Below are 13,623 nucleotides of genomic sequence, written 5' to 3'. Positions count from 1 at the left end.
ACTGTATAGCTCTGTGTAAATAATCATTCTGTACAGTCGATAATTTTTAATCCTACAACTGTTTACAACTTGCATAGTTCCCATTTCTGTATAGCTGTATATCCCAGATTCTGTAAAGTTATTTATTTCATATTCTGTATAGTTTTTCATATTTATATCCTGTTCATATCCTGTACATAGCTTGTACTCACTACAGCCTGTACATACTTATAGTTATAGAATATTCACAACATACTTCATACCGTGTACATTATAACATACCATAATAGACCCATTTCTGTAATATACTCACATATCTATATTATTGCTAATATATATTGTAATATATCTATATCACTAAAGCACTTCTGGATGGATGCAAACTGCATTTCGTTGCCCTGTACCTGTGCATGTGCAATGACAATAAAGTTGAATTCTATTCTATTCTATTTATCATTACTACCTAATCAGCTCAACTCTACTCGTTCTTGGTCATTATAGCAACGCAACCGAAAATCCCACGACGTCATCTGAATGAGATACAAGTGGCAATGGAGGATGTCGAATCGATGGTATAAATACTGCTCACTTTCTGGCTTTTTGTCACACTCTGGGTCCAAGGTGTTGGTTTTTGTGCAGCCATGTCTCTCATGGCCGGGTTTCAAAAGCTCTCATGACTCATTTAGTGACGTTATTGATTGCCCAGACAGTGGCTTGCAGACTGTTGACATCACATTTCCAGATTGAGCCATCTTCCTTGGAACTTCGGCGCAAGAAGGTACTTAAAAGTATTTGGTACCAAGTACTACCACTTAATGAAAAACCCTAAAAAGCGAGTCCAGTTGAGCTGAGCAGGCACCAGTGGGGGGGGAAAAAAAAAAAAAAAAAAAAGACTATGAGAAACAGTGTGGTGGCTCTTACCTCAACATGAAAGTCCAACGGTGGAGCCATCAGCTCCTTCATCCTCCTATCTTGGCTGCCTCCCAGATCCTGAATAAGCCTGGCATCTGAACAAAAGACAAGTCTCAGCTTTTAAAACACCACCACCAAAGTCAAAGAAAATTATCAACAAACCAGTTCACTGTTTAGAAAAGGGGGAAAAAAAAAAAAAAAAAAAAAAAAACTATGAATATCACAGACTCAACACATAAAGATACCCACAGGAATTACTAGAGCTGAGCACTCAAAAGCAGATACTGTGTCTTACACTCTGTGAAGATGAAGTGGAGAGCTGTGAAGCAGGTGTGCCCAGAGTTGAGCTCAGTTATTTGCTTTTGTATATCAGGTTCTCCTGTTCGCAGCAACCAGCGAAACGCATCATCCAAGACCTCTGCACTGCGCTGGTTTCAAACAAAGTCAACACACCATCACACATAAGCACTGTTTGTACAGCTGCATTACATTTGTACCCATTTTGGACAAAATAACAAAAATAACAGAAAACACACAGGTAATCAGGTGAGACCCTGCTACCAAAAATACATTTTTGGTGAATAACTCTGACTTTTGACATTCACGTGTCAGAAATCAAATGAAAAACTGGTCACTTTTTAGAGCTCTTCATTTCCAAACTTACCAAGTTAAGCCTGTTGCTAAGTAGAACAATATATTTTGAATCATTCCTTTTTACCTGGGAGAGAGAACAAACAAGCACCTGTTAGAAAGAAAATGAGACTTACAGACTTATCTTATCTGTGTCTGACTGACATATTTAACTTACAAATCCTCTCTCCAAGGCCCTGAAGATTGTTTCTACTATTTCTATTCTTCTTATGTGCTTTAGATTTATATCGTTGTTTTCACTGAAAAGAGACCATTACACATTCTATTAACAGTTTAAACACTGATGATGAAGAGGTATTAACTGCAGGTAATTATAACTGTGCTTACTTTGCGCTGATTAGACCTATTTCAATAGCCCAGCGAACAGTACTGCACTCATCACGCTGCAGCAGAATGGGAAGCCAGAAGGAACAAATTTTCATCCTCTGCACTGCTTCTCTTTTTTTGTCAACAGGGATATCATACCATCGATTAAAAATGTCCTCTGGAAAAAAACACATGGAGAAAACAATGCAAGGTGTTAAGCAACAGCAAACAGAAGATGGCACATTATAGGATGATTATTCTATTATTCTTAAAAGAGGGAAATAAAACATTAAAAAATGTTTTTAGTGATTATTACTGTTTTTGAACAACTAAACTCAACAAAAATACTTACTTCACTGTTAAATCCAGTCACAACTAATGCATATATAAGAGGAGTTTGTAACCAAAGTTTGTAACCAAACTAAAACTCACTCTACAAAAGAAGTGAGAAAAAAAAAGAACTCAGAAAAGTACATGTAACAAAATATATCTACAGTAATTGTCTAGGTCACAACATAGGACTACAGTGATTGAACTTAATATATTATTAAAGCTTCCTCTATCATTCTCATTGTTACATCTGTACTGGAGACACTGCTTTATACAGTCAGATCCACAAATCTTTGGACAAAAACTTTGTCATTTTGCCTCTGAGCACCATCGCTGTGGATCAAGCAATTAAGATGTGACAAAAGTATTGCATTACTTTTTTATATACAGGACCTGATTATCACAGGCTCAAAATTACTTGAACAAACTTCTGAATATGTGTTGTTTTCAATACTTGTGTAAAATTCCTTTGCAGTCTGTGACTGCCTGAAGAAGATTGTTTTCTGGCACTCTGTGGCTTTGGAAACTGAAAAGCTCCTCTGTTGAGCTGAGATCAGGTGACTGACTTGGTCAGTATAGAATATCCAATTTATTTTCCTTGAGAGACTCTTGGGTTGCTTTTGCACTATGTTCTCGGTCATTAGCCATTTGCACTGTGAAGCACTTCCAATAAATTTTACAGCATTTCTCTGAATCTGACCTAAAAGTACAGCCCTGTACTGCTACTTCTATCAGTAGTCACATCATCGCACACACTAGTGACTCATTTCCACTGGCAGTCACATGTGGTCAAAACATAACATTGTGTCCATAATGTTTGATAGACAATGTGGTATGCTTCAGATCAAAAGCTGTTTCTCTTCTTTTGTGTACTCTCCAATTTTCCCATCGTTTTGGTACAGGCTCATCCTGCTTTCTACTATCTAAAGACAGAATTGAAGACTACGACACCAGCAGTGTTTTAAACATGCAGGGTGAGGACTCAATGGGGAGCTACATGATGCAAAGTTGAGGCATCTCGCCCTCAGTTTGAGTCATCCACCCACATCAGCCAGACAGCTGTCCTGATAGCATCTCCTATCTTATCCTAGATAAATAAACTGGTGCAAACTGTAACAGCTGCATCGGGGTATATAATTTCCGGGTATATCACATCACTCCTCTATCTGAGAAAACATTGTTTCTATAGGCCTCCAAATCTTTCTATGAAAAACTGAGGTGGTCAGGTGGGATGAATTTGCTTTATTCTACAGTAATTCATCAAAGGAAGAGTCCTACAAATGCATATAAGGGTCAGTGTCAAATCACCTGTGTTCATTCTTTTCAGTGACAAAACTAACAGTCTCTCTTTAGTAAACAGCACCCTTTTAACACCAAAGAGGCTATGTGCAGCTGCAGACCAAAGATGTGACCCTTGCTCTAAGATTAGTGCAATATGCAAGTGAGTCAAAAAATGTAAGTGCATGTTTTTACTTACGCAAGTAAAAACATGAACTTTATTCATTAGCAATGATATTATACATTTGAGTTATTGCATAAGGTGTCATTTAAAAGGGTTGCTCAACATTAAATGTAATAAATTACTGATTGTATATGACAGCGGTCCCCAACCCCCGGGCCTCGGACCGGTACCGGTCCGTGAGTCGTTTTGTACCGGACCGCGAGAGTTGAGGCTCAGTTGTGAAATGTATGGTTTTCAGGGTTTTTATCGGTTTTCAGCGTTATTTTGTAAATGGCCTGTATTTGTATAGCGCTTTTACTAGTCCCCACTAGGGACCCCAAAGTGCTTTACACACCCAGTCATCCACCCAGTCACACACACATTCACACACTGGTGGGGGCAAGCTACAGTTGTAGCCACAGCTGCCCTGGGGGAGACTGACAGAAGCGAGGCTGCCATATCGCGCCATCGGTCCTTCTGGCCAACACCAGTAGGCGGTAGGTGAAGTGTCTTGCCCAAGGACACAACGACCGAGACTGTCCGAGCCGGGGCTCAAACCAGCAACCTTCCAATTACAAGGCGAACTCCCAACTCTTGAGCCACGATTTTGTTATCGTTTTTATCGTTAACTCTGTTTTCCTGGTCTTTTCACGTGTGTTATGAATAAATCTTCTTTTTTTTCGGTACCTGTACTAGTTTTATTTTGTTGTATTTATCCGCGACATCTTAAAGGCCGGTCCGTGAAAATATTGTCAGGCATAAACCGGTCCGTGGCGCAAAAAAGGTTGGGGACCGCTGGTATATGACATGAAAGAACACAGTTATTATCAGATTATTATGATGACCCAGTATGTAACGTTAATTCTAGAACACCAATTTGCAGTTCTGAAACATTACCTCTAATGTTACGTATAATTTACTTGATAAAACACACTTCCCATAAAAGTATATTAAATTACAACAATACCTGACAAAAAAAAAGTACTCATTTCCCCATGTACATTGTCACAAAAAGAAAAAACAATGAAAATCATGTGGGTGAAAAAAAATAAATCACTCAACATTAGTATTATAGGGTTAATTCCTTATAACTGTTTGGGCAGCTTCTTACCTGATGGACGAAAGGTGATGACCATATCTTCCATTTTCTGAGTGACCAAAAGGGGGGAAATGTTAATCAGTGACATAAAGGAAAGAAAAATAAAATAAGTAAATCATTTTATTAAAAGATTTTTAACTCACCAAAGGTGGTCTGGTGCTGCCCAAGACACCACTATCAGAATCAGAGTCTGAATCTGACATTTTGTTCAGCTCTGTAAAAACATTCACATCAACCACCAAAGCCAATTTTACAGTACATGCTAAAAAGATGTAAATACATTTCTGCCGATGATTTGAATTTACTTCAGTGAATGCAAATCAACAAGCAGAAGCTTCTGTCTATATTACAGTGAAACTACAACACAACTGACCATACAAGAGAAAATCTAGTTCAATTTAATGAAGCTTGGCTCCACCTCTCTGCAATAAAATGTTCAAACTATTTAGATATTATGTGAAAAAAAAAGCTCTTAAAAAAAATAAAATCTATCACACCATAACCTGCAATCTCACTGAATGTCAGCTGCCTTTTGTTCTGTTCTCTGTTAAAATAATCCCACGCTGTCTCAATGTGGTTCGGGCTCTGGGAAGGCCAAACTGGCAGACTGATAGAAAACCACAAAGTGAAAAACTATCCAGGTATATTTTTACAGCACTGGCAGTGTGTTTGGGATCATTGTCATACTAAAAAATAAAGCCGTTGCCAATCAGATGTTTTCCAAGACTTTCAGATATTCTTCATCCGCTATAGATATATTTTTTAGGCTTGCCACTTCTTATTCCACTACTTAAGTTGTCTCAAATTTTTGGTGGTTGGTTTTTGGTGGTTCCATCATGCTGCGGGGCTGTGTGGCCGGTGCAGGGACTGGGAATCTTGTCAAAGTTGAGGGACACATGGATTCCCCTCAGTATCAGCAGATTCTGGAGACCAATATCCAGGAATCAGTGACAAAGCTAAAGCTGCGCCGGGGCTGGATCTTTCAACAAGACAACAACCCGAAACACTGCTTAAAATCCACTTAGGCATTCATGCAGAGGAACAAGTACAACGCTCTGGAGTGCCCATCTCAGTCCCCAGACCTGAATTTTATTGAAAATCTGTGGTGTGAGTTAAAGAGAGCTGTCCATGCTGGGAAGCAAACCTGAATGTACTAGAGATGTTTTGTAAAGAGGAATGGTCCAAAATACCTTCAACCACAAGACTCTCACCTACAGGAAGCATTTAGAGGCTGTAATTTCTGCAAAAGGCAGCTCTACTAAATATTGATTTCATAAATTTTTTTGTGGTGCCCAAATTTATGCACCTGCCTGATTGTTTAAACAATCATTGCACACTTTCTGTAAATCCAATAAACTTCATTTCACTTCTCAAATATCACTGTGGTCAGGTACAAGAACTGGACTGAATATGAGTGAAAAAATAATCCAAAGAAAAACCTGGAAAACTACTACTCAAGACAACTCTAAAAATAAAAGTCTGGTTACCAGCAAAATAGAAATGAATGAGCGGACTTTTTGACAATATTGTACTGTCTCTGTCGCCATCCCTGGCTGAGTTTGCCCTTTTGTTTGCTCAGTAAGATTTTAAACACCACACCCACACATACAATTGACAGTGTTATCTAACAGAACCAGACTTCCTCGTGCAGTCTCCTCTCAAGGATTCATTTTTTACACAACTTGGGAATATACTGAGAACCAAACTGCAGTTTCCAGAACATCCAGTTACCGGGTGTGGTGAACTAGTCTTCCATCATAGTAAGGCCATTACGCAGAGAGCGGGCATGTAAGACACCTGAAAATCATGAGGTGATGCCCAATATATATGCAGGCAACCCCAGGTACAGTCTGAGTTATTACTAGAAATGCTTGAAGCTCATGGTCCCCCGACCTAAAACAAAAAAGATGGAGGACTGTCCTACTAGTTGAAACCTAATCTCACAGGAATTTGCCCCAATAACAATGTTAGCACTGTAGCATATGAGCTAACCTACGTAGTGGCTTACAGAGCCATGTTAAACGGCTGGTAGCGGAAATATAACACAATGCAGTAAGTGTAAGCAACATTAGCTTTAGCTTACACATACTTTCTAACAACGTGGCATACGTTAATGACTGTACAACAACGTTTTGACACTTTTTCTCCTACTTTGTTTTAGCGCGACACCTCCCAGCATCAGCCTCAGCCAGCCTCGTAGTGTAGCTGGGTGTTGTTTTTTTACTGGGGGGGAAATAAAATATTATGGACAAATAACAAACAGCAGAAATTCAAACACGTACCTTATGATAACTGCTGTATGGATGCTTCACAGTAACCCTCGTTGCTCCTGTTCATGCTAGTGTACGGAAATGAAGGCGCGATTAACACACGCATGCGTCAAAGTAGGCGGATCCCGCGAATGAATTGCGTAAATTTCCTGCAACAAACATTTTTGTTATTTCAGGGTTTGTTTGGTTTTTTTCCTGATTTGGTGAAAGAGCTTACGAAATTAAATATAATTATTTTAAAAATAATTTTTTGTAATAAAATACCTGTTAGGGAAATTAGCATTAGCTGAATCATAGCGTCTTACAAGCAAAACCGGTCATGATATTATAATAATATTATGAATACTATGCTTACATAAACTAAACTAAAATGTGCACTTTTTTTGTCTAGAAGGAGAGAAAAATCATTTTACCCGTTTAGCTGCGTTCACTACTATTCACTGTTGAATAGCGCCTCCTGCTGCATCCGGAGCTGAACTACAACTGTACAATTGGAGTGGTGATGCCCCTCCACAGATGTACGCGCTGTTATTAATTTATATTTTTAGGTAAACAAATTACGTTAAAAATAAAGTAACTCAGTAAATGATAATGAAATTTCACACTATCTTTTTCAGTTTTATTTGCGTTTATTATTATTAATTGTTAAGTTTTGTTTTTAGTTCAGTTTCATTTCAGGTAGTCTCCAGTGGGAAACTGCTCATTGAAGTTCAGTTTTAATTCTAATTAAATGTTAAGTTTCAGTTTAATTTTCTCGTATACAATGTTACGTTTTGTTTAGGTTAGTCTCAGTTTCATTTATTACAATGTGTGCTATATTTTTTATTGTCTTCTCTTTGGATTACACTATCTACTAGTATCTAATAGTTTTGCTTTTGTGGTACAACTTGTCATGTTTACTCAATCCAGCAATAGAGCTGAATTAAAATTGCATTTCCATAGTTTTTATGATTAAGAATTTTATGAATTTTATGTTCAAAGTATTTTACATAGTTTGTGTTTGCATTATTGTGAAAAATAATCAATACCATTTAAGAACTGTCACTAGTTCTTTTTTCCAAATGTGAGGTTTTTTATTAGGGTCTGTTCAAATTTGAAATGACATTTGACATTTGATGACGATTTGAAGAAAACACTTTCATTTGTTTCCTAAATTATGTGAAAAATTTCATACTGTTCATGCGAAATTTGTATTGAAAGGGTCTTATATATGTGGTAACTGACCCAGTTTAATACACTGGTAGAAAATAGGAAACACAATTGTGCTTTTCTGGCTGTAACAATGTTGTGTTAGTTTTTGTGGCTGACTAATCAGATATTTGTTTTTGTCTAATTTGTCCTCAGTTCGAAGTCATCCCTCTGCCTTAGCAGGCTCTGAAAAACTCCGTCAGCATACAGGAAAAAATTTCCGTTGCTCTCCAGGTCCTGCACGTTGATTATTCGAGTCACCAGAGCTTCTTGTATGGCTGGAGACTCACAGGGGTGATGCTGCACACTGTGACTCACGTTTCTCGAGGGCTCGATGACTAACAGTCCAAGCATGCTGCCATCCTCCGTCCTGCTGTATCTGGATGAAGTGTAGAGGGTGTCTCCTGTCATCGTGGTGTCATTGCTTCCATTTAGGACATTAAATCCAAAGTCTCCACCTGCTTCATCAGTTTTACAGCCTCTGTTAATTCCTGCAGTTGAACTGGGTGTGGCAGATTTATTACTTAGACCAACCTGGCTACCATTAACAAGGAGGCTGTTGGAGCATGTCATATTGGTTATAGTAGATGTGTTAGCATGTTTAGGTCTGTTGGCAGCATTGGTTCTTGGTTTTTGTGGACCAGGAGCTGGAGTCTCCTGGATGTTTGCGCGTAGGTAGGCTGTATAGCCCCGAACCAGGTGACCTAACCCCGTCTTATAAGAAATGCGCATTGATTCAACTGATCCTAATGGCACAGACTGCAGACGGGCCTGTGGGAAGAGGAAAGTGCTTTAAAATCAACTCAATACCTCCCACTCAAAGCTCTCTGTAGCTTTGGTTTTGTGCCATCATCTAAAGGGAGAGAAAGAACCTACAATATGGGATGTAAACACTTACCTACATACGAAGCAGATTTTACAATGTAGAGGCATACCGATGCACTAGAGTAAACACATACTATCATAACCTGAGCTGGACGTGTTTTCATCTATCTGTTCTGACCTGGTGGATTCTCATGTGCAGGTGAATTACAGCTCCTGTCAGCCACTGCTGCATCGACGCTGAACTCATTCTCTTCCTTGTGGTCATCCTATCATAATGGTCGAGAAGCTCAAATTTCAGCCAGTTATCGTAGAGCTCTGTGGTCTCAGCCATCTGATCCTGGTTGTTGGCGATGCCTGGGATAAGGGTGAGGAAGCTGTGGATAATCCAGCCGATTCTCGATGAGCTGCTGATGCCAAAAATCCTCTTAAGCCGGGATGGTTGAGTTAACGAGGGACCCTCTGTTGATCCTTGTGCTCGGACCTGTTTGGAATACGAAGCACAGTTTATAACACAAACTGTCACGCTGGCCCAAACACGGACAGAAAATGAGGTAGTATTTGTGTAAAGTATCTGCATGGCAGTCATCATTTGAGCAAAGAGTGACACACATTCTCCAAATGCTTAGAAAAGGAGCTTCCATAGAGGATACAACTCTATCCACAATCACTCTCCTTCGTCCTCAAGATATCTTTTAGGAATTGAGACATCTGGTGCAGGAGGGAAATAAAAATACTCTCCAAAAGTAGATGTAAGCCCCAGAATTTGAATGTTTGTCCCTTTGGAGATGCCACAGGTTTTAGAACAGAACCTTCCTGCTGCAAGACCATTAAACCACTGCCAGTATATTTATAGCTAACTCATGTAAGTAATCTAATTACACTATCAAGCACATAAGGTTGGTTAGTCCTCTGCTCACTCCCTGTTTAGTCTGCGGTCCATTTTCTTCCACTTATGCACTTTAGGGTCATGGGCTGGGTGGCTGAAGCCAGGCTGGACTGTTAATCGGGCATACCGGCCATTTGCCCAATGGGTCAATATAGTTGTTTTTTCTTTTTCGATATAACTAAACATGCTGCAGGCCGGCTGCTGTGCACCCACCCTACAAGCACTGATAGCAGCCCAGTGGTTCATTTTTATTACTGACATGGGATTGCCTGATCAAATCTCTTAAAACAACTGGCGCTTCCCCTTTTCCCCTGTGTGCTCAGGGTAAGAGGTAAGAAACTAGATGTAGGGACAGTTTTTAGGAAGGAAGAAATTCAAGTAAAATGAATAGCTACTTTGATCATGAGCCATTTCTAAAGTGCAATGGTCACATATTGCACTACTGTCCAACTAAGATGTCCTAACCCAAAATAAAATGTTTTTCATTTTATGTATTTATTTATTTATGGTGGGCAAAACAAAACTGAAAATGTTAAACTATAATCCTAAAAACAAAACCTAAAATTTTGACTTAATACCTCAAAATTTCATTTCATTTTCTTGTTTTCGAGTCAGAAGTTCCATTTAGGAAGTCAACATTTGTAATTATGTATGACATAAAAAATATATGAATAAAATAAAGTTTTGTGGTGGAAGGAGGGTTCTATAGTTGTACAAACAGTGAAATGAGAAAGGATGATATACCAAAGAGACAGAAGGATGTAAAAGGTATAATATTGGGGGTAGTGTAGGAAGTAAAAAGGCAACAAAACCACATGAAGATTGGACCTTCAAACTAAAACAGGATGTAAAGTGAAAGTGGGAACACAGACACAGCAAAGAGGGGGGAAAGTGATGATAATAAAAAATAATCTCACACTAACATTAGACAAAATGCAACAGTTTTACATACCTGTTGAGCAACCTGATCAAAAAGCATGGACAGAGCCAGAGCAACAACCCCCACTCCTCCACAGGTTACCCTGCTGCCCCCCAGCTTCGCCGTCAGGTTGAGGTTGAACGTGCTCTGCTGCTCCATGCTCATGCTCCGCTGTAAGAAGTTGTACTGATGCTGCAACGCTGCTGACGAATCCAGCGACAGGAAGGTGGTGAGAACAGGATCCAAGGAGATATCAGGGATGATACTGGCATCCTGAGCCACCGAGAAGAGCTCCTGGACGGTGGCTCGAGAAGGAAGACACAAACTGCGGCCCGTCAGGATCATGGCTGAATCTGTCTGTGTGTGCTCAGTGTTATCAGTGTTTCTAACCCACTGTGTGTTTATTTGACCCAGTCCGAAGGATGTTATCAGCACGGCCAGTCCTATAAAAGAACTCATGAGCAAAAACACTAATGAGCAAACCATTTGCTCAAATAAAACAAGGTTTTTACACACATACATGTAGCTGCACAAAAAGCTTTTTTATGTTGGTGCAAAGCTGTTTGAGTCAAACAGTGACTCTCTTGTGTGCTTTTTAATTTCCTGTCTCTAAATGTGCAGAAGTAGGAGTGGAACAGCAGAAGCAGGTGGTTTGGTGCTCATTTTAGCATCAAACTATTTATATTTCTACAAAGAAAGCAGTTTCTGTACCCTTAAAGAGAAGCATAACAGTGGGTTGGTTTCACTTCCCTTCATCCTTGAAGATTTTGAGTCTGGTTCACCTCAGTAGTCAGATCACTCTCATCATGTTCAGTCAATCACTGAAAAATCTTTCATAGATTTTATTGCTGGGGCAAAAAGGAGAGAAGCAAGGAGTCCATACCTCTCATGGTTTGTATCTAAGATTTGTATGATCAAAACTCTGAGGTTTTTGTGTCTTTTGAAGAGCTGAGGTATAAATTCAGTATAAAAAGAATAAGTTACTTTAAATGTGATTTTTCTGTATATAATGTTCTGCTTGAGCTGTTTCTCTTTTATCTACATACACACAGTATACTGTATCTCATTTCTTAACATTTTGCTTCCTTCAAAAAAAAAAAAACTTTGTTCACATTTCTTTAGTTGAATCTACAAGAAATTCCAAAGATTTGACATTTGACAGGGATAAATTGTATTTTTGGACTAGCAAGGTGATTCCACAAGATCTGTTAGCTCATATCCTATGGTGTGCACTGTGTCCCTAAAAACACTTGTGGAACCTGGACAAATGAGGGACAGAAGAAGACATGGCAGCAGTAGAGGAGTAGAGTAATATTTATTAAATGCCTGTCAGGGCATCCCCACCGAAAGTGGGGGCCTAGGTAACCCTCTACCATCCTTTCATGTGTCAATCAATCATACCCTTCACTCTCATTGGTAGTCTCTTCAGTCACTTGCCTCAAGGCAGAGGAAAGTTTATCTTTTCTGTAGACAAAGAATAGTTGAATTATTTTTATGTTGGAATCAATGTGGTTAAAGCATATAAGCCAATAATTTCATTTTGTTATGACATCATCCTGCTGTGCTTTATACCAATATCTCATTAATATTCTTTAATAGATTAGATTACTTAAGTGGATGTCATGCCGTGTTTATCTCACTGTTGGAGTCTGATAAGGCTTTATTTTTCTGTCCATCTGGTCTTGTTTTAGCTTCAGATTGGGTCTCTTTTTCTCTTTTTCAAGACAAATATTTTTAAATTCCTTGTACCTGACTGCTTTGTTTGAAAGTGCTGAAAATGATAAAATGCCTGAGAGCTTTGATAAACTTAAATCTAGCCTTCCAGAAGTCAGAAGTGCCAGGTTTATTTAAAGGTCAATAAATAAACGTAATCAAAATCTGAGCTCTTTTGTAATTAGATCGACATTTAGACACAGACACTGATCATTAACCTCGATGTCAATAAACAAGGTTCACTGGGATGAATTTACTGTGCTGCCCTTCGGCAAAGTCTGAGGCTCAAATAAAAGACCATACCAAAGACCACCAAGCTCATTTTTCAGTCCTAATATTTAGCTAACAGCACTTCTTGGCTGGGCCTAGGAAAGTGACAACAGACTCTTGCCCATTTGTTTAAGCTCCTCAAGATTCTGTTTATATTTTTCATATACAGAATGAACAGCATACTTTCTCTATACAGTCCGTACATTAAATTTCTCTTCAGTCTTTCCGTTTATAATATTCAAAGTCTTGAGTTTAAAGTTTTTATGGTACTCTGTGCAGTCCAGAACCCAAATGCAGGACTCCAAAGTAAACAAGATAAACAAAAAAACAAACCTTTATTAAAGATCAAAGGTAAAAGTCCCAAATACACTTCTCCAGGGCAAAAGCATGACTGTTGAGTAGGGACACACAAGAACAACAAGCAGGGTAAATTAAGACACTGGCAAGGGGGAATTAAGGGCTATTAATAATCACAGAAAACACTTAAGGTTAATCCGGACGATGAAGCACAGCTGGAGAACAACGGACAGGTGAAACTAATCAAAGACAATGAGACATTAGAAATAAAATTGAGGACAAAGTGGAAGAGAGATCGTCTGTTATCTCACTTCCCATTTTATTTTGGTATGGGAAGTGAGATAACAGAGGAACAGTATAAGAGCTTTGCATTGAAATGCTGTGGTTTTCTCCAAATATGGTGCTGTACATTATGGCCAAACATCTTCAATGGTTTGGCCAAGAAACCCCACGACGTCCGGTTTGCTCAGATGTTATGATGTACTTTTTCGAGAGAAGAAGCTTTCTTCCAGACAAATTATACATAACAGTTCCACA

At 38.9% G+C, this 13,623-nt stretch overlaps 2 protein-coding genes across 3 annotated transcripts in view; both read right to left on the bottom strand.

Annotated features, from left to right (window-relative positions):
* ttc3 (tetratricopeptide repeat domain 3) overlaps window positions 1-7,105 on the bottom strand; it is a 30,595-nt gene extending 23,490 nt beyond the window's left edge. For both annotated transcript variants that reach the window (XM_004561797.4, XM_004561799.4), the window contains exons 1-8: window positions 7,001-7,105; window positions 4,862-4,932; window positions 4,731-4,767; window positions 1,870-2,026; window positions 1,700-1,781; window positions 1,556-1,609; window positions 1,187-1,319; window positions 901-986 (exon numbers count right to left, since the gene is read on the bottom strand). In XM_004561797.4, coding sequence (XP_004561854.2) covers window positions 901-986; window positions 1,187-1,319; window positions 1,556-1,609; window positions 1,700-1,781; window positions 1,870-2,026; window positions 4,731-4,767; window positions 4,862-4,921 — 609 coding nt within the window. In that variant the 5' untranslated portion in view covers window positions 4,922-4,932; window positions 7,001-7,105. The remainder of the gene's footprint in view (window positions 1-900; window positions 987-1,186; window positions 1,320-1,555; window positions 1,610-1,699; window positions 1,782-1,869; window positions 2,027-4,730; window positions 4,768-4,861; window positions 4,933-7,000) is intronic.
* Window positions 7,106-8,044: 939 nt separating this feature from the next.
* On the bottom strand, window positions 8,045-11,158 carry LOC101480605 (uncharacterized). Its single transcript, XM_004561796.3, has 3 exons — window positions 10,840-11,158; window positions 9,180-9,482; window positions 8,045-8,947 (listed from the first exon to the last, which is right to left on the bottom strand). The coding sequence occupies exons 1-3, from the start codon at window positions 11,149-11,151 to the stop codon at window positions 8,318-8,320; spliced, it is 1,245 nt and encodes a 414-aa protein (XP_004561853.1). The 5' UTR covers window positions 11,152-11,158; the 3' UTR covers window positions 8,045-8,317.
* Window positions 11,159-13,623: the final 2,465 nt, after the last annotated feature.

This window comes from Maylandia zebra, linkage group LG10 (assembly GCF_041146795.1).
Source record: "Maylandia zebra isolate NMK-2024a linkage group LG10, Mzebra_GT3a, whole genome shotgun sequence".
Classification (NCBI taxonomy): Eukaryota; Metazoa; Chordata; class Actinopteri; order Cichliformes; family Cichlidae; genus Maylandia; species Maylandia zebra.
This window is presented reverse-complemented; position numbering and strand designations above follow the sequence as displayed.